Source organism: Marmota monax, unplaced genomic scaffold (assembly GCF_021218885.2).
Source record: "Marmota monax isolate L192 unplaced genomic scaffold, Marmota_monax_Labrador192_F-V1.1 WCK01_AAM20220418_F8-fsc00019, whole genome shotgun sequence".
Classification (NCBI taxonomy): domain Eukaryota; kingdom Metazoa; phylum Chordata; class Mammalia; order Rodentia; family Sciuridae; genus Marmota; species Marmota monax.
This window is the reverse complement of record NW_026695242.1, coordinates 19271493-19298537: the sequence shown is the minus strand read 5'-3', so window position 1 is coordinate 19298537 and position 27045 is coordinate 19271493. Positions and strand designations below refer to the sequence as shown.

Here is a 27045-nt window from a genome sequence, read left to right as displayed (position 1 = left end):
TTGATAGAGTGCTTGCCTTGCATGCACATGGCCCTGGGTTTGATCTCTAGCACCACCAAAACAAAAAACAAAAAAAAGCAGGTTTCTTTTTTTTAACCACTGTCACCTCCCATACACAAAGTCCACAATATACACATGCACACTTCTCAATATCCCAGATTCCTAATCTAGTTATATTTTAATTTAGGTTAGATCAATATTCATGGTTTACATTATTATAACTGCATAAATGCTAGTTATAGCTCAGTCACATTGCATATTCTCTGATTACTCTGACTCTTCTGCATAATATTTTGTTAAATTTGAAGTTAATATTGTGTTCCTTTTTTAACAGTTTTCTATGAACCAATCACTAATTTAACTCCATAGTCTTTACTCTTCCAATCTTCTCTGAATATGTTCATACACTTCACAAATTCTATTTAATCTAGGGGAAATTACAACCTCAAGACTTCTGACCTATTCAAATTTGCATTCTTCTTGCACCATCATCCCAAGGTACTCCTTTGCCTCTACCATTTGCCATTTGCCATATCTTTTACTTTCTGTATTCTATATTTTCTCTTCATTTGATTTAATCTCTAATTTTAGTGGCACACAATCTTCAGCAGCTATCTCAGACAGGTTGTGAGAAAAATACTTTTTTTGAGATTCCTAATATCCAAGAATAAGTGTTAACTTCATGTTCTGTTGATAGTTTTGCTGGGTATAAATTTCTACATTGGAAGTGTTTTTCCCATGAGACACTGCTCCATTGTCTTCTGGGCCTTGGTGCTTTATCAATCTGGCAAGACTCCTATATTCTTATTGTGCCTACATCCATAAAGCTGAGCACTACTGAGGAAAAACACAGGTCAAGAAGTCTGATTCATTAGCAATGTATCATTATCAACATCAATTGGACTCTCAAAAATGCCAGTCCATCCTTTTACAGATAAAAGTGTATTTTAGAACCTCTCAAAAAAGCAAAGTGAAACAGCTTATTTCCTTCAAATCTCTGATAGCTGTACTTTCCCCACACTCACAGCAGAAAACCTTAATTTTTATCTTTTGGGAAAATAAAAGCCCTTAGATGGGAATTTCCTTATATTCTAGAAGTGAAACCTGTAAACTGTCTTACATTTGTCTATTCACCTAATGAGCTGTTTTTTTTTTTTTCCTCAGCTTGTGTCTTGGAATCTATTCTGTTCATGTTCTCAAAGTCTTATAGTATCTATTCTTCTTTTTTTGAATAGGCAATTTCTGTTAACTGAATCTTTTCTAATCATCTTTAAACATGCTCAAACCTTCAAAAACCATCAGGTTAACCATTCAACCAACCAACGAAACAATAAACAACAAACAGTACTCCCTCTATCATATTATTTTTAGCTCATGATCTCTCCTTTCATTAACTGTATCTACTTCACCATTCCATTCTTCTTTCTTGCTAAAGTCTTAGTGACCTTAATAAAAATGTTGGCTTCCCTTATAGTACAGATATTCATACTTTAATTTCTGAAACAGATTTTCTCCTGGGCTTATACAACAAGATGTTATTTGTTTTGATTTTCATTCTTCTTTCCACTGCTTCTGTTTTCTTTCACGTTACACTGAACTCTATTTAACCACTAAATGTCAGAATTTTTAAAAGGCTCTTTCCTTGGTTCTCTTTTTTTTCTGCTTTCCTCAGTCCTACTCACACATAGGGCTAAAGCTGTCACCTATAAGTACATAAAGAACTAACTTCTTTGGCCAAGATCTTTTAACTGAACTCTAAACCCACATATGCAACTACTTACTTGACACATCTTCTTGGAGGTCTCAGTGGTGCCTCATATTCCATATGCCCAATTCAACTCCATGATCTCTCCTTCACAGTATTTCTCTTCCATTATTTCTTGTTTCAATTAGTGGCACCCATGTCTCTCTGATTATGTTAGCCAGAGCACTACAGAAATTCTTGACATTACCTTTCCCATCACTCAATATCCAACTTACCACCAATCTAATTGATGATACCATAAAAATATTTGAATGTTTGTCTTTCCATCTTTATCACCTGGATAAGATACAAGCATGATCTAAACCTTTTTTGTTTGTTTGTATGAGGTATTGAATCCAGAGATACTTAACCACTCAGTCACATCTCCAGCCCTTTTAATTTTTTATTTTGAGACAAAAGGTACTCAGAGCCTCGCTAAGTTGCTGAGGCTGACTTTGAATTCACAATCTTTAGCCTCCGGTAGCCTCCGGTAGCCTCCGGAGTTGCTGGAATTATAGGCATGTGCCACCATGTTTTTCTTGATAGTGTCTTAATTGGTCCAACTACTTCTATTCTCTCTCTGAATCTGTTCTCCACACCATAATGACAGTCAAGTTTTTAAAATACAAGTTTAAGAACATCATCTTTTACTTAAAGCCTTTGTATAAATTCCTTTTGTTCTAGGGATAAAAACAAAAACTTTTTCATTTGCTCTATAGTGCTCACATGCTCTACCTCTTACTTTCATCGCCTTCCTCAGTGAGTACCATCTAATGTCTTGTTTCCAGTCATTCTGATTTCTTTTAGTTCCATAAACTGAGTTATGCATACTGCCTCCTCTGGCTACAGGGTCTTTGCTTGTACTAATTTTGTTGACAGTAAGAATAGCTTACTGGTTAAGTGTAAAGCACCTGAACATAGTAGAGTCTCAATAAATATTTGTCAACAGAAAAGATGGTAAACATCCCTGATGGAAGGCAGTGGGGCTAGTCCTAGACAGACCCTTTTGGTGCTGAAACTAGTGTCTTTCAGAGTAATCAAATAAAAATTAATAAGTCCAGAGAAGGAACACGTGGTAGTAAATGGGAGCAGTGAAAGGTGCATCTATTTTCAGTTCATCAGAAGGTCATTCTGAGTAGGAATTTCTCTGTTTAACAAGACAGGATTTTGTGGAGATCATGTATTAGACACATGGGCCTGGGTTTGATTCCTGCTGCATTATGTGCTGCTGTATGACCTAAAGTTACATCATTTAACTTTTCATAGTCTATTTTCTCATCTGTAAATTACACTAAAGTACCCCACACAGAGTCAAATCTTATTAACAAGACACTGAACCTGTAAAAATTTTGATCTACCTTAAGCATATTACATGTTTATCCACAGGCCCATGCCAATGATATGGCTTGCCCCACAGGTAAGCCAGTAAGCCTCCCTCCACAGAGTGACAGACTACTATCTCCACCCTCCTCCCAGGAATAAAAAAAATCTTTTATGCTTTTGGTCATAAAACAAAAGAGGGTATGAATCTGTGTGAGGTTGGAAGGAGAGTTCCAAGGGGCACACCTGGTGTAAGGGAGTTGTCTTCTCTTCCCTGGTTCTTCATATCCAAGTTTGAAAGAGGCAGTGGGTGGACTGGCTCTGCAGTTAGGATCAGTGGTTACCGGCCATCAACTGTGAGACTGATCTTGAGAACAGAAAGGAGCCCTCCTTCACTGACCAGACAGCCCTGTCCAGAAGCCAAGTGTATCCAGCTAACCACCACTGTGATCTCCCAGCCTCTTTTCTTCCTTTTTTTTTTTTGATCTGTTGAGTCCATTCCTTGAGAATTACAAAGAAATATCACGCATTTCTCCTTCCATTCAAGGAAAAAAATATCCCCTTTCCTAAGAATAAAAAGATTTAAGTCTCTAGTCCACCTCCTTTCTAGTGGGTCACTTTGCTGAGATGAAGACTTTGGGTTTGAACCTTGACTGGAAGAATGAGCTACATGTAAGCTGTCCATAGTGATGTCTGTGAAAGATGAAAGTCGGTTTTTTTTTTTTTTTCTTCTCTATTTAAGCCTTCTCTCTTCTCACTCCTCCTGTTCAAACTTGTGAGACACACTGGGGCTGTGAGTTTCAGGATGAACTGTGGGTGTTTGAATAGAACAGGAATTGTATACGCACTCCGTGTGCATTTCATGAGTATGCATTGCTTCAATATGGCATATGTCTGTTTGGAGGAGGACTTTGAGAGTATGTACGGGGCTGGAATTTGTACGTGGAAGTGTAGAAAAGCGGTAGGGTGTAAGTGAAGTGTGTGGATGAGGAACTATATGTGCATTCAAGAATGTGCTGTGCTTGTAGTTGAGTGTTTGAAGAGCTGTGAGAGTACTTGAGCGTGGCAGGCATTATATGTGTAGGCGCAAAAAGTAGTGTGTACGTGTTCTGTGTGTGCGCGCGAGTGTGAGTGAGCGCCGGGGGCCGTCCGCCCGCGCGTCCGCCCGCCCGCCGCGGCTCCCCGTGGGCCGGTCGGGCCAATGAGCGCGCGGCTGCCGGGGCGGCGGGCGGGGAAGGGGCGCCGGGGGCCCAGCGGATGGAGGCTCGGGCGGCGCGGCGCGCTCATTCCGCGCGGGCGTTGCTGGCAGGGGGCGGCGCAGCCACTGGCCCAGGACCCGGGCTGCGACCCGGGGCGGCGGGCGGCGTCCGGGGCTGGGATGCGCCGGGGGTTCCGAGGTGGCGGCGTCGGCGGCAGCGTCGGCGGCTGCTGGGGGACGAGCTAGCGCTGCGGCGCGCGGACCCAGTCCAGCCCGGCCGGCGAGTGGAGGCGGCGGCGCAACCCGAGCGGCGGCGGCGGCAGCCGGAGCTTCAGCGCCCCTCGCCCACCATGGCCGCCCAGGGCGAGCCCGGCTACCTGGCGGCACAGTCGGACCCGGGCTCCAACAGTGAGCGCAGCACCGATTCGCCCATGCCCGGGTCCGAGGACGACTTGGTCGCCGGAGCGCCCTTGCACAGCCCCGAGTGGAGCGAAGAGCGCTTCCGCGTGGACAGGAAGAAACTTGAGGCCATGTTACAAGGTAGGCATCCCCCCGCGTCCTTGGACTCCCCGGCTGAGCCCCCGACTCCTTTCCGGACATCTCCGCCCCAGGTCCCGCTACTCGGGCCCACACCCGATTTAGCTTCCCAGCCCCCTCCCCCGCGGGCCGGAGGACACAGGGAATGGGGACCTCGCGGGGCTCCCTACCCTTCCACGCCTCTCAGGTCTCCAGGCACCGGGGCCCTTGGCTAACTTGATGGGCTCAGAAGAGCTGAAGGCCGAGTGTTTGTACGAGCGCGCCCAAGTTGTGATCTAGACTTTGGAGACGGATGCCAACTTGAGCCCGGACACCTGGGCTGTGTCATCCAGACGCACTCGGACCGCCAGAGTGAGCGTGTCTGTCGTCTCACTCCCGGGCCGCCTAGAATTCTAGTTTTGTTTCTTTCTTGCATGTTTTGCTTTCTCCCCCTGTCAGTATCCACTTCCTCCAGCTGAGGGGCCTTCTCTCCCTATTGGGAAACGCTCTGCAGATGTCAAGGCTTAAGACTGGAGCTCCCGCGCCCGCCCCCCACCCCCCACCCCCATCGTCAGGGGCCGGGATCCGGTGAGAGCCACAGCGTGGAGATTGTGTCAGGGCAGTGCCGCTGTGTTTGAGGACAGTATGTGTTCATCCCCTAATAGGCTTATGAGTTACATTCATTTCATAAAAATCTTACTGTGCTATGAGCGTCTGACTTTGTCTTGCACAACTTGGGGTTTTTTTTTTTTAACTCTTTAGTTTCTCTGGGACTTTCCCGGGCAGAAAAAGCTGTAATTATACTGGACAAATTCTGATTTATAATGTGAGGATTTGAGTGAACGCTAAAATCCAAGGTCAATTTGACCTTTCTTAAAAACGTTAATTACTAGCCTACTCGAAGCCACTAGCGTGGCTCAGTTCCCACATCCAAAGAGAGAAATGAGGTAGTTTGAATGACTATCATTGTTAAGATTTGTGGTAGGACCAGGCTTTAGTCTCACTAAGCAATGGTGATGAAGATTCATTCAGTAGCTAGTGTCCTTTTATCACGGGGGTTTGGAACTTTCCAAACTTTCTTTTGTGGTTGTATGCATAACTTACTTTGACTTTATCAGTCAGTATATCGCAGTGTGGGAGCAAGTTAGCCCTTGGTGGTAATCCAGTGGCTTTTTAGAACAATTAAGCAGGTTATTTTAAGAGAGAACAACATGTTTTCCAAAACAATAACTCGGTGGAAACAAATAGCAAGAGTGTTTGGCAGGAGTCTTTGGATGTGCTACAAGCAGTCTCTCTTGTCGCTTATATTTATTGATAAACATCCCTAATACTTCTCATGTCTCTCTTTCTCTCAAATTACATAACTTTCTAAGAGAGTTGTTCCTGTGATAAACTGTTCAAATAAGACTATTGCCAGGTGGTTTTGGAAAATAAAGCCTCAATTGCATTTCAGTAACTCATTTTGGTAATTTCATTTGTTCCATAGTTCTTTTTTGTCTAGCTTTTGATTATAAAAATATTAAATTTATGTTGTAAAAATATATTGGATTGAATTAAGACCATATATTATGCATCCTTTTCAACAATTTCCAATTTGTTCTCTCCATGAGTTTGGAGTTATGTGAAAAATTTCCAGCCTTTTTCTAATAATAAAATTTTCTCATGTTATATCATGCTTACCTTTTTAACTTGCACAGACAAGTAACAGCAGTCATGTTACCTTCTAGGAAGCCCACATGTATAATCTCAGTTTTAGAAGTGGTTTTTTTTTTTGAGTTAGTTCATTTTCATTTTGAATACAATGAAATATGGGTGAGGCATTTTTAAAATTTGAAGACTGTCTCCTTTGTAGATATGTTATTTTGACGTCCAATGGTTTAAAATTGCTTTACAGTGATAGTTTGTTTTACAGATACATTTCTTCAGCAACCTATATATAATAAAATATTAACTTAGTGATTTTGAACATAATATTTTGATTAACTTTCCAAAATCACCTATAAATGAATTACCACTTTCATGAATGCAAATTTGAACACATTTGACACTAGAACCCAATGCACAGTGTACATTTTATGATGCATACTTCCCAGTATCAAATTATGTAGAATCACCCTTGTTCAAGGAATGACTAGTTTCCTGAACCAAATGTAATCAAGTGCCTTATTGCTTATACCAGGTGGTTATAGTAAGTGTGAGCACTAGAGTCACTCAGACCTGGGTTCAAATCCCTACCGAATATTGGGAAAGTTTCTAGACCTCTCCTTGCCCTTAGTTTTCCCATCTGTAAAATGGGGCTAATATTAGAACTTTCTCTTAGGCTTTTGTGAGAATGGAAAGAGATAATGCCTATTAAACTAAAATTTGTTATAGTGATAATAAATCATAAGAGCTTCATAAATATCAGCCATTTTTATTATTTTTAATAGTAAATATTGTATCATGGATTCAAGTGTTTTCTAGTGTCTGCCACAACTTATAAGATATAGCATATACTTTATAAATAGCTGGGAAAAGAAGAATTCTGCAAATTCATAATTGCCGAACCAAAATCGAAAACAAGATAGTAGGAAGTCCGGCAAGTCAACAAATTTGTTAGTTAATTTTGGGCGGAAAACTTTTCATTTGGAAAGGGTCAAGTAGTAATGGTTATATTTGTCTGGTTGAGTTTCTAATTATTGTGAACTTGGGTTGGCTATTTTTCTTTTTACAATAGCCTTCAAATATGTGTGGGTTTTCCATTTTAAGTCTGAATAAGATTGTTGGCCTTTAAGTCTTCAGAGTGTAAATTGGTGATTATAATGCTTGGAATTTGTTTGCAGAAGACTGTCCTGGGGGTAAGTTAATCTTTAATGGTTGTATTTTTATTAGTAGAGAAATTCTTCTACGCAATGGACCAAAAATTCAATGAGGTTAAAATATGGGCAGTAGGGTAGTAGTCAAAGAGATGAAATACCATTCTTGGATGATCACTGAATCCTAAAATAATTGATACCCATAAAAACCACCAGACCGAAAATGGAGGGGGGAAAAAAAAATCACTAGGGTTTTTTTTTTTGTGTGTGTGTGTGTGTGTGTGTGTTTGATTTAATAACTACTTTGGAGCAGCTATGAAGAATGTCTGACATTTTCATTGGAATCTAAATGACACTTATTGATTTTCCCAGGCAATGGTTTTCTAAATGAGAATTTACTTCTGAATGTAATTTAGGTTTTTAATGGGTATGGTCAGCCTTGAAATGAATACCATGGACAGCATTTTTCAGTGATAAAGAAAAATCATTTTTAATTTTTTCAATGCTGATCTTCAAAATTTAGATTTCTTGTTTCTTGTCATATAGTAATGTTGACTCATTTAGGACAATTAAATGTGAGTTATGATATGTAAATGGGAGGGAAAATGTTAGAGAGGAGAGTATGGGAAAAAGTTGGAAGTAATTGGTCAAGAGAGTCAGAGATATAGTCCTGGTGTTTACCAAAGTACTGAGGCAAATACAGAATTTCTGTATTAATGCTTTTTTTTTAAGATAAAAAATTATGTGTACCATCAAATTAAAAATTTCCACATAAGATTCAGAAGCATAAGCATTTTCATGATTACCAAAGCTTTGTGTTTCAGTAGAGAAAGAAGGGAGCATTCACAGGAGCAGGGTTGGGGGTGACTTATTTACATGAATGGTGATTGACATCTGGTGGGTTTTTTAACTGCACTGCTGCTGAAGGCTTTAGAAACCATGTTGCACGTTTACAATACTGGGCAGAACTGGAATCATTTACTATTGCTTGCTTGAGTAGCAGAACAAGCCACCAAAACAGAGGTTGTTATACTCACTGATTAAAAGTATGAGTAGCAATTATATTATCTCTTTAATGCAGCAAACTTTTGTCATATGGTTTGATAAAATATAATAATTTCTTAGATATTGTTGAGAAAGCAGAAAGGAATAGGAAGAGGAAATATTTGAAAATGGGAGAGTATTGGAAGTGAAGATTAAGAGTAAAGCTAAAATGAATAGAGCTTTCCAGCTAGTGCTTGATCAAGGATAGCAGATAAGAATAACAAATCAAGTAACTTTATGAAGCTGGGTCAGATCTTGATTAAGTACAAGCTTAAGTGCACAGGGCTGGGTCAGATCTAGATTTGAATTTTTGTGTTACCTTTGAATAGGGAACTTGGGAAAATTTATTACATGCAGCCCCATTTCTAAATGGGGGATATTAGCAATAGTTCTTTTACATCCTGAGTAGTTGGTGACAATTAAGAGGAAAAAGTTGTATATAAAATATCACGGTTCTAGCCATATAGGAAGTGCTTAAAAGTAATTATAACGACAATATTCACTATAAACCATAATTTTCTTAAGCTGAAAATGAAAATCAAATTTCATGGAAAATGAATATAATGATTTTATGATTAATGAACATTAACAGCTGTCTAAATACTTTTATTGGTCTCCCTGGTAGCTGGTAGTGTGTTGAGTGGATTAGCCCTTGTAAAGATAGTTAAATATATAACTGAGTAGGCTTCCCTAGTCATGACTGTGGAATTGTAGATTTTGCTCAGGATGAGAGGGCTTTTGACCCTCTTCAGTTGTGATTGTTGTTGCTGTGAGTGTCTTTCATTCTTTGAATAGTCCTGAGTCATTCACTTTTGCTATTTTTACTAAAGACAAGCAGCAAAATCAATCATTCTCTCTTCTAGTTGTATGTTGTTCTAAACTTGAGTCATTTATTGGTGCCTACAAAAGATCTTTTTGAAAGAAAATGCTTTGTCTGAACTAAGTTGTTCTATTTGCTCACCTGAAAAGTGGGATAATAATAGTCCCACCATATGGAGATGTGAGCACTGAACAAGAGAATGCACCACGTTAGAATGTTTATCCCAGGGCTGGGCACATGACACTTAGCAAACATTAGTGTAGCTGCAGCAGCACTTTCTCACGTGATAGATAAAGATTTCAAAACACTAGAAAGCAAACACTTGCCAGTTTATTTAATTTTTAAAAAATTGCTCTGAATCCTTTATTTGGGGGTGGTAGTGGTGGAAGAGTGCTTGATTTATTATTAAATGAAAGTCTTCCTTTAAAAAATCAGTTTGTTAGGGCAATTAAAGTTGAGTCCCAGAGCAGAATTGAAAGGTAAAGTGCTTTATAGACTAATTGAAAAAACACATCAGACATTATGTAGCTTGGCAGTAAAAATCTTAGGAGCTGCCTGCATGCCTGCCTGGACTGAGGCTCTCACTTTGCCACTGGTGGAGGCCTGTGAAGATGTGATCTGGGCTCATGGGCACAGAGTGAGCACTTGGTAATTGTGCATACTCAGTAATACTATCTTATCTGGGAAGACTCGTGAGGTTTTGGTTAAGTTGATCATTGATCATTCAAACATAGCTAGAGCAGTTTGTTGTATTGATGACTTTTATAGACAGGAATGTATTTGGCTGTGACTAAGAGAAAGCCTAACATGGAGTGGGTGACACAACCCAGGAGTGTACCATCCTCACTTCACAAGAAGTCCGGGGTTAAGGGGTGCAGGCCTTGACAGCTGCTCAAGGGCATGAAGGTGCATCTTTTCTCCTTCTCAGCTTCATTATCTTTAGCCTGTGGCTTTTGGCCTCATTTGTGCAATGTGGTTTTGGTTATGTCCAGAGGTACATCTGTGATCTGTGTGGGGAAAAGGGGGAAAAAGAAAAAATAGTTCTCTTTTCAAGATTTTTTTTTTCTTTCCATATGACAAAGAATTCTCTCTCCTGGAAGTTATTATATATTTACTTCTTTGGTCATTGTTTGCTGCAAGAGACTCTGGCAGTGTGTCTTTTCCAACCCTCTAGTTGAAGTGGGCAAGCAAGAATGGGGTCAGGGTGGATGCTGGATATTTGATTTTATAGCTTTGACACAGTGGGCAGAGCAGAGGAGCCTTGTGACCCCAGATTCCAAGTGTGACTGAAGCCCAAGTTTATCTGTTTTGGAGACTTTTGCCTGTCCTGTCAATCCTTACCAATTTAGATTTTCTGGTAATCATACATAGGTAGAACTTTTTTCTTAACACAATCCAGGTGTAAACAGAGGAAACACCTTGGATCATCTAAAGCTGTTTTTACCTTATTATTCCTTTTATCAACAGGACCTAGAACCACTGAGAATTGAAATTATTGTTGGAAACATCCTTGATCATCTAAAGCTGTTTTTACCTTATTATTCCTTTTATCAACAGGACCTAGATCCACTGAAAACTGAAATTATTGTTATGGTTTTTTTTTGTTGTTGTTTGCTAAACATGTGCCCTGGAAATATCTTTTTTATCTTCATTGTTTTGTCCACATCAAATGTTTTTTCCCCATCAAAAAATTACATAACACAACATAAACGCTTATTTTTACTTTTTTGTTGCTCTAAGACCTCTTTCTTCCTAAGATATCCTTCCTTTCTGCTACCCATCTCCAGTTTCTTTTGGTAGTAACTGTTTCAGTATAGTTTGAGCTCCTGCTCTTTTGGCTTTATTGATCACTCTAGTGTAATCCGGCCAACAAAGCCAGAGTTTGTTCAGGAGATGAAGTCATTTTTCAGGCAGTTTGATGGGATTATTATCAAGTGTGTGCCATGCTTTGCTATTTGAAACTGTCTAGAATCATGAGCCAATAAAGTATGCCCATTGGCCTATCCTTAGTTTATACCATTCATGTTAAGATAGAGCTCTCACTGAAAAATTCATGAGGTGACAGTAACCATACATATATATTTATTTATGTAAAATCCTTAATAAACCACCACAGATGAGGCATGATTTTAATACTAATTTTAATGGCTTTTTCAGTGTGTGGAGATGACCTTGGCAAGTAACTTTTGTTGTTATGTTGCAAGAGCCAGCACATTTGATTTTTTTAATCCTACGGTATTAGTGTTTAGGACAGCGTGTTAAAACCATCAAGAGAAACACTTTGTGGATGTTATGCATTTATATATCCCTAAATATGAATCCACTAATAACTGTAGGTGATGAAAGCATTTATATGTGTAGTATTAAATTCTGTTCCCATTTATGATGTTGGCATATGAAAAAATAATGCTCCCTTTTTAGCTGTAATATAGTTTCTCTTGTCACAGTGAGAAAGACAATCATATATTAATCTGAATATTGAGTTTAATATGGACTTTAATGTCATTTCTTGAATAGAAAAGAGACTAGCCATAGAATTTGAAAATTAGCCATTGCTTTTATTTCACTAATTTGAAAAGTAATACTTATTAAACAGTACTTGAAAATTCACTTTTACAAATGTAAACAAATCAAACAAACAACAACAACAATAACAACAACAAACCAAAAGTCATCCTGAAGTCCAAAATCTAGCAATAACCCATGATGTTATTTTGTGCAAAATTTTCCTGATCTTTAAAAATATGCTCACATATATTTTCGCAAGACATAATGAGTTCCTACTGTATGTCAGGTGCAGTGTTAAGTTTTGGGGATGCAGGTGAAACCAAGATAAATATGGTCATTACCCTTGTGTGACTTTAATTCTATACTAGGATCATAACTCCTCTGTTTCACTTAGCATTCTACTAGAGGTATTTTCTGTTTCATTAAAGATTATTGAAGAACATGGTTTTAAATATCTACATAATTCCCTTGACATATACTTTGTTTAATGTTATAACAACATAAGAAGACTTTTAGTTGGCCAGATAGTGGGAAGAACCAAATGTTTATATTCATACTGCTCAGGGCTTAGATCCTGGCTTTATCATTTATTTAGCCATGTGGCCCGGGACAAATCAATAACTTCTTTGAGCCTCAGTGTCCTCATCTCTAAAATTGGTATATAAGTGTCTTCTAGATCATGGCTGGGCTAGAAATAATGTACACAAAGAATCCATAAGTGCCAGTTATGGAGCAGGTACTCAAGGAATGGCAGTATTGAATACTAATACGGCTGCCCCAAACACTTTTGCCTAAAAAGCCTTTCATGTATCATTGGTTATTTGAATAGGAAAAATTCTTACTAATAAAATATTTTGGGTCAAAATGAAACTGGAGTTTTGAGGCAAAACTTGATTCTGTGCTTCTGCTAGCAAATGAGACTGGAGTTTCTCTACTTCTGCTGGCAGGTGAGGTCTGTGTAAGGTGCAGGTCTCTGAAGCCCCAAAGTGTTGCTGCTCTTTATGTCGGCAAACCCCAGCAGCTCACTGTCAATGTCCTCTTCCTTTTGGGTTCTTGTCTCATAAATTCGAAGAATGAAATCCACAGACCAGGAAGAGTAAGTGTAAGAGTACGATTTATTGAGATTAGAAACAGGAATAGAACTATTGCAGTGCAAGAAGGGACCTGATAGCAAGTTTTCTCCATGAAACTGTGCTAGTTTAGGGCTTTATATAGCACTTGGGTCACTGTGATTGGTCCAAATTTATGCTAATTAGGATTTGGAAGAAGTACCTACTAGATAGGTTTGGAAATGTACTAACACTGTTGGTCCAATTTTATGATGGAAATGTACTAATGTGGTCAGTTCTCCAGTCCCAACTTCCATTCAGGTCTGCCCTGCTTTCATTTTCTCTCCACAGATCAGGAAGTGGGAGTTTGAGGTCATAGGATGGGGCTGCAGTGCAGGTGTCTGTTCCCGTGCCCAGGCAGGCTCCACATGGGAATAGACTGTGCTTAAGGGGTATGGGCAGCCACTCCCTGCTCCACTGCTCCCACTTCTCAGCAGGGACTAGTAGGTTGGCTGCTGGGCTGCCCCGGAGAGCCATGTTAAAAGGGCACAGACATCTTAAGACTCTTGATCAATTTTGCAAAACTATTTTCTAGGAAGGTTTTCAGGTTAGGAAAAATGGACAGCAGATTTGTAGGATATCTGCTTCTTTTATCTGGCTTGTTTGAGCAGGCAGTTGTGAGATATTAGGAAACAACTAAATTAACAATATAGGGTTAGAATTCTGCTTTGCTTTTTTTCACTGAAAAATTTAAGTAAGTGTCTTTCTTCTGATTAGCATGTCTGTGGATCAATAGTTCTTAAAAATCATGTGCATAAAAACCACCTTGGTAGTTGGCTTAACAGGGCAAACTGTGGACCTCTCTCAGAAAGCCCAGACTCTCTGTCTGAAGGTGTTGCTGGAAGTGGTGGCAGAGGTCTGCATTTTGGAAAGACTCACGTTAAGTTTGATGTAGGTGGTCCCAGGACCACACTGAGATGTGTTGCTAGGTGGTTAGAGGAAGGTCAGATAATTGAGGTTAAGAAGAGTTATATTCTTTTCTTTCTTTGATTCCCTTTATCCTTGAAACTAGTTCTTTTTTCATGTTCTCATACCATCTTGAAGCATTTTAATCCAGGAACATCATTTATTATTGCATGTTGTTTGTAGTAGATTATTGTATGGGTTTGGGAATGACACAAACCTATCTATATTCTTGTGAAGGGGATATAGTGTCTTTATTATTGGACTGTAGACCCAGAATGCATTCAGTTTTCTTACACAGTCCTATTAAGTTAGGAATAATAGACAACTAGTTAATATTTCATAAAATAATAAGAAAGCACACACTTTTTATTCTAGGCATTTAAAAAGTGATAAGAAGAGAACTTTTTAAAAAAGGATATTAATCATCTGTAATCTCATTTTTCTGCCTTAAAATATAGTCCTTGGGTTATTTGCATAGAGTTCATATAATTACTTTTGTGGCATTAACTACTATTTTTAAGTCAGCATTTTGATTTACTCTATTAAATTTTTTTTGTATTTCTAAGTAGTTTACAGAAATAATATTTTACGGTTGAATAATAATACATTGGATCTAAAATTATTTCTTACAACTGTGGACTGCCTTATAGTGAACATAGTTACATACCTCTCTTCCCCTTTGGAGCTATATGTTGACAAAAAAATGTTTGGAGAATATGGGTGTTGAAGAATGATGGGAATTTTGACAGTAGCAGCTGACTTTTAAGAAGCACCTAATATGTGTTTCTCTTCTTGGTGCTTTATGCCTGTTCAGTATCTAAGCCTCCAGAACACAATCCATGAAATGCAGATGCTTTTGGGAAAAGCTTTAAGCTTATTAAGTATGGACCCCCTCACCTTTTTTAAAAAAAAATTCTGATTGGATCTAGACACCAGTGTTTTTTAGCATTGTTGTAGAGTTTAGGCTCTATATCTACATCATAGGATGGGGCTGCAGTGCAGGTGTAAGAGACAACTGTTCTGAGTTCAGGGGCAGCACTGCTTCTTAAGTCCCCTGCCAAAATGCAGAGGATCCTGGTGGTAGACAGAAGGATGCATTAGAATTCTCAGTGAGAAGATAGACATTCTAAGGCTCTGCCTTCTGCTAGGTTTGGTTAAATTTTCTTATTTTCTCCCTTTGTGAAATGAAGATAATAATACCTCTCTCCAGGGTTATTGTTAAGATTATATGATAATGTTTATAAAGTTGGCTTAAAATTGGAGCCCTGTAAGTGATCTGTGTTTTTCAAATTCATCTTGTATTTTTCTCCAGTATCTAACCCAATGCTGTGAAATAGCTGGACTGTGTTTATAGAATAAGTAAATAGGTCTGGATTAAAACCTTTGTCCAATTTTGGTCTAGTGGACCTAGCATTGACCCCATAGAATGGAACTTTAAAGCTAAAGCATGTGCTTGGCCTTATGAAACACCGAACAGTTCTGCCTTGTAATTAAAGTAGAGCAGTTCTCCATGTGCAAGATGGTTTTTGTCCATCCTCAGTCTAGGGAATATGTAGAATGTTATACTATTAATGATAGTACATTAGTGTGGCATTTTGAATGCAAAACAGTTCAAGTGAGGTTAATACTAAATAATTTATATCTGTATTTGATCTGGATTAGTGTTAAAATTGAAGTTTGTCAATCTTGATATAACTTTCAATTTTTTTTTAGCTGCAGACATTGGATGATCTTATTCTTGGAATAACATCTTCGAATATTTGCTTAAATGTGATTTTAAAGTATCTCAGTGAGATAATCCACTCCCCAAAATGAGAGAAGTCTTTTATAAAAGTCAGTTTGTTCTCTGTACTGGGATCGTTATTGAGTTATTCTGAGTTAGAAGGAAATAACCCACTTGTCTCAGTAGAGTGGTTGATCACAAGTCAGGGGACTTGAGTTCATGATTCACTCGTGCCACTGACACTTTTACCTGGGACAGCTTTGTAAGGCTTTGGATTAGAAGCCCTTTAATAATCTCTTCCAGCTCCCGTATTCCAAATCTTTTGCTCAGTATGTAATATAGCCATGTTGGAGGCTGACTCACTTCCATGTGCATGAGTAGTTTGGGCAGGACTTTGTCTTGCTGTGTCCCCTGCACAGGAGCTTTCCCTGTGGATGGGGAAGCTGGTCAAGTGTTGATAGTTGGGAGTGTCTTGGCTGTGGAGGAGCAAGAACTGGCAGGAGGGCTAACCACAGGCTGTTTTCTGACATTTGGCAGTCAGTTTGCAGCACCCTAAATTCTAAATGGTGGATGTTAGCCCAGGTAAGATTTTACATAATAATTGAGCAGGGGTTACAATGTCAACCACAGTTGACACTTGTTGGTGTTGACATCCTGTGCTAGATGAACAGCAGAGTTTGTATGCTTCCCCAAGTAGCATCTTTTTGTCACTTTTTCCTTCTCCTCTGCCAGCATGTCCAGTTATCAAGCTTCTTGTGCCAGGATTTATATGTGGCAGCTAAACTGCTAGAGTTACACAGCAGGGAAATGTAATAATATTTAGTAGAGCAAAATGCTAATTAAAAATAATGTTATACTCCATGGATGTATCTTATATCAAAATACACTCTACTGTCATGTATATCTAAAAAAGAACAACAACAACAAAAAGACATCTATGTGTCCAAATTTCAGGTATTTTCAGAATTCTTTTAATTGATTAAGTATTGAACACTAACACAACATTTCTCTTACCTTTCATGGAAGACCACTAAGCTTGTATTGTCTACATTTTGATTTGATCTTTTATTGTATTCTGAGCTTTTTTGGAACTATTTAAAGCACAGTCAATATTTTGGCAAGATTTTATTGTTTTTTTTTAATTGCTTAATTGGAATGATTTAATTTTAAAAAGTAAGAAAATTACATGTTGAGATTGGCTGCTACAGGAGGAATCATGTAAAGAAATATTTATTTTAATTTGAGGGAGATTTTTAAAATTAATTTTTCATATAGGAAAGGGAGACCCAATATTATCACAGATCTGTAACATTTTGATAATTTAGTAAAATGTGGTTGGTACTCATATTGTCATCTAAACAGATATACTGTCTTATATCTATATTTACCATTAGTGAATAGACATCTGGGATGCATTATCTATGTAAATTATATTTGACCAAGTCAAGACAATTAGGATTTGGCAACAAAACATTATATTTTAATTTAACAGAAATTCTGCACAAATGACTAGCTTTTGAGCTTGCAAAAATTGTCTTCTCAAAAATCATTTGGGAATAGCAAGGCTGTGTACAATGAGAAGTTGTTGGAAAAAGTCATGAGTGTATATTATGGGACTGTAGATGTGAAGGAGGCCTTTTATCTTTAACAGGAATACACCCTCATGAAAGAAGAAAGCTACTTGCACCCTTCCTCCTCCTCCTCATTTTTTTTTATGGTACTGGGGATCAAACCTAGGGCCTGAGGCATGCCAGGCAAACACTCTACTGCTGAACCACATCCCCAGTGCTCCCTACCTGCACTTCTTAACGGAAAACAAAAAAGATACCATAGAGCAAGGCCATACTTACTTAATGTGCATTTTACCTTGGGGTCACCCACCTCCATCCATAAATGCAATAACAGAATAAGAAGAGTCAAATAGGAAGAAGGCAAAGTCAATTCAACGATGCACTATTTATTTTGTTACTGATGTGGGTATCTGCTGCTTCTGGTGTCCCAAGGGCTATGTCTTTAATCCATCCACCTAAGGGATTAAAAAGGTAGACATTTGTCTGTCACCTTCCTCTTTGAGGAGATTTGAGGTTTGGCCCCATGGGAGCTACCTTCCCTGCATTTCTAGGTTACATACAGTTGAGACCAACTGGCCTCCAGAAGCATTCAACAAGTTCCTAGGGAAAGAAGTGAAAAGCACCTCTGGTGTAAGCTTGAGGCATTGTCAGCACAAAGTGGTTTGTTATCTATGTGGAGCTCTTGCTGTAACTTGATTGGAATCAAAGATGAAGCACAGTAGAGGGGTGAGATGGTATAGAAAATGGTGTGTTCAGTCAATGTTTTTATATATTTTAAATTAAAAAATTCAGAAAGGGAAAGGTGGATGACTACAGTTGAGTAGACTTTATGATATTACATGAATAAACCTATTTGTAGTCAACAAGTTGGAGGAATAGGAGGCCCTCCCTCTACAAATGAAACAATTTATGAACCAGAAAAGACTATGACCATGCCAGAAATCAGTCATAGAATCACGGTGCTCCAGGAAAACTAAAAACTAAGTGCTGCTGCATTGAAATAGGTAAAAGAAAGTTGTTTCACTTTATTTGGGTCAGTCCCTCTCCCAAGCAAACACAGCTTATGATTGAGAAGAAAGGCACAATGTGTGGTTTCTCTATTCAGTGTTCTGACTTTTTGAACTACCCAAGAGACTAGTTTCTGTCTTGCCTGATTTGGAGGAACTGGCATACTATGGATATCTAGGGGTGCTTGAGAACAAAAGAACGCTCAGGGGATTCAGTGCCAAATAACCTGTAGTACTGCAGATAGACACCAGAGGGAGCAAAAACCTGCAAGTTCTTATAAAAGAAACTGGAAAACCTGTCTGAAATTACACACATAATCTTAGAGAAGACACATTCCTCTAAAAGGTTTGTAAATCTCCCAGAATCTCTAACTGGGATGGTTGGTGAATGTCTTTTTCCACATAAAGCCCATGTGAAAGTCTGGTAGTAGTTGTTTTGTTTTTCAGACATAAAAAGCACAACAAAAATAATAAGCTGCATGAAGAAACAGGGAAACATAGCCCAATTAAAGGAACAAAATAAATCTCCAGAAATTAATCTAAAGGAACAGAGTTCTATGAATTACCTACCAAATAATTACCCAAAACAAAACAAAAACAAACAAAAACAAAAACACAAAATGTACATTAGCTCAGTTCACTACAAGGGAAAATAGACAATAAACTATGCATAAAGAAAATTAATATCAATAGGAGGGAAATACTGGAGAACAATATTGGCTAGATTATATTGTTATGTCATGTGCATATGTGGACATTTAACAACAGAGCCCATCATTATATATAATTACAATGTACCAATAAAAATTTGGGAAAAGTAATATCAACAATGAGATATAAAATATAAAATAGAAGCAAACAAATTCTGAAACTGAGGATACAATAATAGAATAGAAAAACTGACTTGGGAATCAACAAGTAAGCAGAAGAAAGACAAGTGAAGAAAGTAAGTGAAGTGGAAGACAGGTTATTTGAAATTAGTCATGTGCCACAATGTTTTAGTCAATGATAGATGACATATACAATGCTGGATGCACAAAATTATGGGGGAGCTGAAAATTCCTCTTGCCTAGTAATGTTGTAGCTATTGCAACATTGTAGAGCAATATATTACTCACATGTATTTGGTAGTGATTGTATAAACAAACTTGTGTTAATTGTATAGAAGTATAGAATACTATAGTGATACGGCCACATCAATGTTTATAGCAGCTTAACTCACAGGAGCTAAGCTATGGAACCAACCTTGGTGTCCTTCAACAGGTGAATGGATAAAGAAAATGTGATATATACACACACACACACACACAATGAAATATTACTCAGCCTTAAAAAAGAATGAAATGATGGCATTTGCAGGTAAATGGATGGATCTGGAGAACATTATGCTAAGTGAAATAAGTTAATCCCCACAAAACCAAATGCCAAATGTTTTCTGTGATATTTGGACACTAGTTCACAATAAGCGGGGGGTGCTAGGAAAGACTAGAGTTATTTTGGATTAGGCAGAGGGAAGTGAAGGGAGGGGGAGGGTTGTAGGTGTAAGAAGGATAATAGAATGAATCGGACATTATTACCCTATGTGCATATATGACTGTGACTGGTGTGATTCTGCATTGTATACAACCAGAAGAATGAGGTAGTTATACTCCATTTATGTATGATATGTCAAAATTCATTCTACTTTCATGTATACCTAATTAGAACAAATAAAAAAATTAAAAAAAGAAGTATTGCACATATAACTATGTATAGTACATGATCCTTGATATTGATAATAAATAACCATATTACTGGCATATGTACTTAATATACTATGCATTTAATCATTGTTTTAGAGAATATTTCTTCTATTTATAAAAAATTTACTATAAAATGGTATGTTGTGTTATGCTGACACATTTACCATGTCTCTTGATTGCATAAGAGGCCAATTTGAGTGATTCATCTATACTATCTTGTTTACATAAGTACACTCTAAGATGTTTGCAAAATGACACAATTTTTAACAATGCATTTCTCAGAGAGCACTCCTGTTGTTAAATGGTTCATGACTGTGTATGTTAGAGGTAAAAAAAAGAAAGAAAATGAAAAAAAAAACCCAAAAACAAAGTCTAAGGGACTTATGAGACACCATCAGATGGAACAATACTGTATATGTGTTATGGAAATTCAGAAGAAGATAGAAAGAATGAAGAAAAGAGCATATTTGAAGCTATAATGGCTGTAACTTCCAAATCTGAGAGGGAAATGGGTATCCAAATTCAGAAAGTTCAGAGAACTGAAACTATGATGAAACCAAAGAAATCTATATTAAAACACATTATTATAAACCTGTCAAAGAGAATCTTGAAAATGGCAAGAGAAAAGCAATTCATTGTGAACAGGGAACTCCTATAACAGTATCAATAGATTTCTCAGCAAAATCATCACAAGACAGAATGGAGTGGGATGATATGTTAAAAGGTCCAAAGAAAACAAACTACCACCTAAGAGTAGCACACAAAGCAAAATCATCTTTCAAAAATGAAGAGTAAGGGGCGAGGTTCTGTCTCAGTGGTGGAGAGAGCTTGCATAGCGTGCGTGAGGCACTGGGTTCGATCCCTGGCACCACATAAAAGTAAACAAATAAAGGTATTGTATTCATCTACAACTAAAAAATTATTTTAAAAAATGAAGAAGTAAGTCATGACCTTCCTGGATAAACAAAAACTGAAGAGTTCATAATGGCTAGACTTGCTTTGTAAGAATTGATAAAAGAGTCCTTCAAGTGGAAACAAGGGAATGTGAGATAAGAACATGAAAGCATATGGAAATAGAAAGCTCTCTGGTAAAGAATATACCTATAGATTCACAAAGATGCCAAAAACATGCATTGGAGAAAAGATAGCATCTTCAACAAATGGTGCTGGAAAAACAGGAAATCCATATGCAACAAAATGAAATTAAACCCCTATCTCTCACTATGCACAAAACTCAATTCAAAATGGGTCAAGGACTTAGGAATACAACCAGAGACCCTGTGTCTAACAGAAGAAAAAGTAAGCCCTAATCTCCATCATGTGGGATTAGGCCCCAACTTCCTTAAAAAGACTCCTATAGCGCAAGAATTAAAACCAAGAATCAATAAATGGGATGGACTCAAACTGAAAAGTTTCTTCTCAGCGAAAGAAACAATCTGTGAGGTGAATAGAGAGCTTACATCTTGGGAGCAAATTTTTACCCCTCACACATCAGATGGAGCACTAATCTCTAGGGTATATAAAGAACTCAAGCTAAACACCCAAAAAACAAATAACCTAATCAATAAATGGGCCAAGGACATGAAAAGATACTTCTCAGAAGATGATATTCAGTCAATCAACAAATATATGAAAAAATGTTCATCATCTCTAGCAATTAGAGAAATGCAAATCAAAACCACTCCAAGATTTCATCTCACTCCAGTCAGAATGGTAGCTATTATGAAGACAAACAACTATAAGTGTGATGTAGGGAAAAAGGTACACTCATACATTGATGTGGGGAAAAAGGTACACTCATACATTGCTGGTGGGACTGCAAATTGGTGCAGCCAATATGGAAAGCGGTATGGAGATTCCTTGGAAATATGGGAATGGAACCACCATTTGACCCACCTATCCCTCTCCTTGGACTATACCCAAAAGACTTAAAATCAGCATACCACAGGGACATAGCCACATCAATGTTTATAGCAGCACGATTCACAATAGCTAAACTGTGGAGCCAACCTAGATGCCCTTCAGTGGATGAATGGATAAAAAAAATGTGGCATATATACATAATGGAATTTTACTCAGCAATAGAAGAGAATAAAATCATGGCATTTGCAGGTAAATGGATGGCGTTGGAGAAGATAATGCTAAGTGAAGTTAGCCAATCCCCAAAAAACAAATGCTGAATGTTTTCTCTGATATAAGGTGACTGACTCATAGTAGGGTAGGGAGGGGGAGCATGGGAGGATTAGATGAATTCTAGATAGGTAAGAGGGGTGGGAGGGGAAGGGAGGGGGCAGGTGATTAGCAGGATTGTGGAATGTGATAGACATCATTATCCAAAGTACATGTATGAAGACATGAATTGGTATGAACATACTTTATATACAAACAGAGGTATGAAAAATTGTTCTATATGTATAATAAGAATTGTGATGCATTCCGCTGTTATGTATTTAAAAAATAAAACCAATTTTAAAAAAAGAGAGTCACAAAGAAAATGGGGATGGAATCAAAGCGTATCATTGCAAAAAATCAATAAAATATAAAGAAAAATTACTAGAGGAAAAGAGGGATAAAATAGCTGTAAGAGAGAACAATTAACAAAAGGCAATAGGATTCAGAAAAAGCAGCATTTGGGGGAATTTTACAGCAGTAAACACCTACATTACAAAAAAATAGGAAGATTTCCAATCAACAACCTAACTTTATACCTGGAAGAACTAGAAAAAGAAGAACAAATATAACTAAAGTAGCAGGATGAAGAAAGAAAATAAAGTTGAAAGCATAAATGCAATAGAGAATAGGAAAAGAAATCCGACAAAGAAACCAAGAATCTGTACTTTTAAAAGATAACAAAATCAAAAATTTCTTAGCAATGCTTAGCTGAAAAAAGACACACAAAAATTAGATACGAAAGGCGAGACATTACAACTGATGACTACCATGAACAATTTTATGCCAACAAATTGTGTAACCTTGAAAAAACTGATGACTTTTTAGAATGGCAGCTATTATGACTGAATTATGAAGAAAGAAAATATAATTCAAGACTAAATTATGAAGAAATAAAATATTTGAGCAGAGTCTATAACTGTTACAGAGATATCTCAACAAAGAAAACCCAAGACTGCATGGCTTTACTAAAGAGTGCTTCCAAACATTTAAAGAAGAATTGACACTAATCCTCAAAGTCTTCCAAAACAATGAAGAGAAAGAAACACTTGCAGATTTATTTTATAATAATAGCATTACCCTGATACCAGCATGAGAAAAATATTGCAAGAAGAGAAAACTATGGACCAATATTTCAGATGAATATTGATATAATATTTTAGCAAACTTAATTAAACAACACATTGAAAAAGTTACAAATTGTGATAAGTACAGGGACAATTTAATATGAAAATCAATATAATACTGGCATATGAACAAAAGTACAAATATCACATGATCATCTTGATTGATATGGAAAGGCATTTAAGAAAATTCTGTACCTTTCATGATAAAAACTCAAGGAACTAGCAGTTAGAGGGGAACTAACTGAATCTCATAAAGACTATATGTGAAAAACTCTCATCTCAACATCATTCTCAGTGGTGAAAAACTGAATGCTTTTCCTCTAAGACCAGGATAAAGGTAAGGTTGCCCTCTTTTACTTTTTTGCTTAGCATAGTACTGAAAATCCTAGACAGAGCAATCAGATAAGAAAAAGATATAGAAAGCATCCAAACAGGAGAGGAAGAAGTACAATCCATAAAGAAAACGTCACCTCTATTGTCAAATGATCTCTGATAATCCTGGTTTGCAATTGAGATAATCTTGTATTTAGGAATCCCTAAAGATTCCACAAACACACTGTGGGAACTAATAGAAAAATTCAGCAAAGTTACAAGATACAAATTCAACAAACAAAAGTAAGTTGTATTTCTGTATGCTAACAGTAGCAATATGAAAAGTCAACTAAGCAAACAATTTCATTTATAACAACAACAAAAAATAAAATAATTAGGGATAAATTTAGTGAAGGAGGTAAAACACTTATATGCTAAAAAGTATGAAACATTGCTGAAAAATTAAAGAAAACCCAAATAAATGGAAAGTCATCTTGTGCTTATGCACTGGAAGACTTTATATTGTTAACATGTCCAAAATGTCTATAATTTCCAAACTGATCTATAGATACAGTGCAAACCCTAGCAGAATACTAATGTCAATTTTAGTAGAAATATGAAACAAAAACCATCCTAAATTTCATATGGAATCTCAGACCCAAAGTAGCGAAAACAGTCTTGATAAAGAAGAGCAAAACTTGAGGTATCACATTTTCTGACTTCAAAACATACTACAAAGTCACAGCAATCAAAATAGTATGGTAGTGCATGAACACAGAAATTAACACAAGTGGAATAGCACTGAGAATCCAGAAAGAAAACTTTATCTATATCATCAAATGATCTTTGACACAGATGCCAGGGGTACATAGTCTCTTCAACGAACCGTGCTCTGAAGTCTGGATTTCTGGGTGGAAGAGAATCTAGGCCGATCCTTAGCCATATACAAAAATCAGCTCCAAATGGATGAAATATTTAAATTTAAACCATGAAACATGAAACTGAAATTGTTCCTAGGAGAAAACAAAGCTGAGAAGCTTTATGACATTGACTTTGGCAATGCTTTGTTAGAGATGACACCAAAATCACAGGACACAGAAGCAAAAATAGACACATAGGACTACATCAAACTAAGAAAAGTCTTTACAGCAAAGGAAATAAGCAATAGAGTGAAAAGACAACCTACATGATAGGAGAAAGTATTTGTAAATCATACATTTCATGAGGGGCTCATACCCAGAATATACAAAGAACTTCTATGACTCAGTAACAACCAGTCAACTTAAAAATGGGCGAAGGACTTGAATACAGATTTTTCCCAAAGAAGATGTACAAATAGCCAATAAACATGAAAAGATCAAGCAACCCTTTGGCAAATATAATTGAAAACCACAAAAAGATATGCCATACCCATTAGGATGGCCATTATTAAAAAACAGAAAATAGCAAGTATTTATGGGGATATGGAGAAATTAGAGTCTTTGTTCACTGTTGGAGGGAATGTAAAATGAAATAAATACTACGGAAAACAGGATAGTGATTCCTCAAAAACACAAAAACCAAAGTTATATATATATTAAAAAAGTGTGATCTAGCAACTCCACTTCTAGGTATATATCTAAAGGAATTGAAAACAAGATCTTGAAAATTTATTTGGATACCTGTTTTCATTGCACCATTATTCCTCATAGTCAAGATATGGAAGCAACTTAAATGTCAGCAGAGGAATGGATAAAGAAAATGTGGTGTGTGTGTGTATATATATATGTGTGTGTGTGTGTGTATATATATATATATATATATATGTGTATATATATATATATGTGTATATATATATATATATATACACATACATACACACACACATTCAATGGCATATTAGCCTTTAAAAAGAAGGAAATATCATCATATGCTGCAACATGGATAAACATGGAGAATATTATGCTAAATGAAATAAGCCAATCTCAGAAAGGCAAATATCACATGATTCTACTTGAATGAGGTATCTGTTTCAGTCACCTTTTTCAGTGCAGTGTCTAAAAGACCCAACTGGAACAATAGAGGAGGATAAGTTTATTTAAGGGCTCACAGTTTCAGAGGTCTCAGTCCATATAGGGAGCTCCATTCCCCAGGCACTCCAGGTGAAGCTGAGCATCATGGAGGAAGAGTATGGCAGAGGAAAACAGCTCACATGATGATCAGAAAGCAGAGAGAGAGAGACTTCACTCGCCAGGTACAAAATATAAACTCCAAAGCCATGCCCCCAATGTCCCACCTCCTCCAGCCACACCCTACCAGCCTTCAGTTACCACTCAGTTAATCTCTATTGGGGATTAATTCACTGATTGGGTTAAGGCTTTCACAACCCAATCATTTCTTCTCTGAATCTTCTTGCGTTGTCTTAGAAGTGAGCTTTTGGGGGACACCTCATATCCACACCATAACAGGTATTTAAAATAGCTAAAGTCTTGAAAGTGGAATGATGGTTGCTGAGAGTAGGAAAGGTGGGATTGTTCAATGAATATACAGTTTGGTTTTGCAAGATGAAAAATTGTGGAGATCTGCTCTACAATGTGTGCATATAATAAGCACCACTATATGATATACTTAAAATGGTTAAGATGGTAAATTTTATGTCACATTTTTAGCTAAAATTATAAAGAAAAACTTGTCTACTGTCATCTGATTTTTTGTTTTTAAACTGATGAGACAGATTTGCCTTAGGTAAACCTTTGTGTTCTGGCATAGTATTTTAAAAACTCTTAAGTTTTAAGAATGGAAGAGGATGAGCAGAGGCATGTAAAGAATCATAACGGGTTCTTTTGATAATAGTGTAAAAGAGGGAACACTTTCTATATTTCTTAAAAAGTGGAAAGCATTCATCCATTAGAACCTGAACCATGAGTCTTTCCTTCTGAGACTTGCATAGAAATCAGTCTTCATGAAGGCAGAGTCCTGTGGTAACTGGAACTTCATAATAGCATTTACATTTGGTGTTAAAATGCACATAACAGGAAAAAGGATTCAGTTAGTTTTAAGCTCTCATATCCAAATGTGCTGAATGGACATTTCTTTTAAAAAGCAAATATACAAAATGGATTTGTTAGACTTGAAGTTTAAAAGAAATGTTCCTGCATTCCATAGTTAACAATTGTAACAGTATCACTTTCTCAAGTTTCCGTATTTTTAAAGTAGACTATCATGGTTTGGCTCGGTAACTAGGTTGAATTATTGCTGGCTTGCAAATTCCTCTTGGTTACACTATAATCTTTACCTTCATTGGAAAATATGCCCTATTTTGAATGTTTATTTCAGGGGGCTTGGCTTGAAGTGCCTCTGTTTAGCTTCGGAGCATGAATGTATATTTGAGATCTGTGTTATGTACCTAAGAAGGAAAGAAATAAAAATAAGTCTTATACTGTTACTGTTACAAA

General features: G+C 37.2%; 1 protein-coding gene across 3 annotated transcripts in view; it reads left to right on the top strand.

Annotated features, from left to right (window-relative positions):
* The first annotated feature begins 4485 nt into the window (after positions 1 to 4485).
* Positions 4486 to 27045, top strand: part of Bicc1 (BicC family RNA binding protein 1) — a 296259-nt gene continuing 273699 nt past the window's right edge. For 2 of the 3 annotated variants that reach the window (XM_046419761.2, XM_046419763.2), the window contains exon 1: positions 4488 to 4802. In XM_046419761.2, coding sequence (XP_046275717.1) covers positions 4613 to 4802 — 190 coding nt within the window. In that variant the 5' untranslated portion in view covers positions 4488 to 4612. Of the gene's footprint in view, positions 4803 to 27045 lie in introns of all 3 variants that reach the window. The other variant, XM_046419762.2, reaches the window with a different exon arrangement.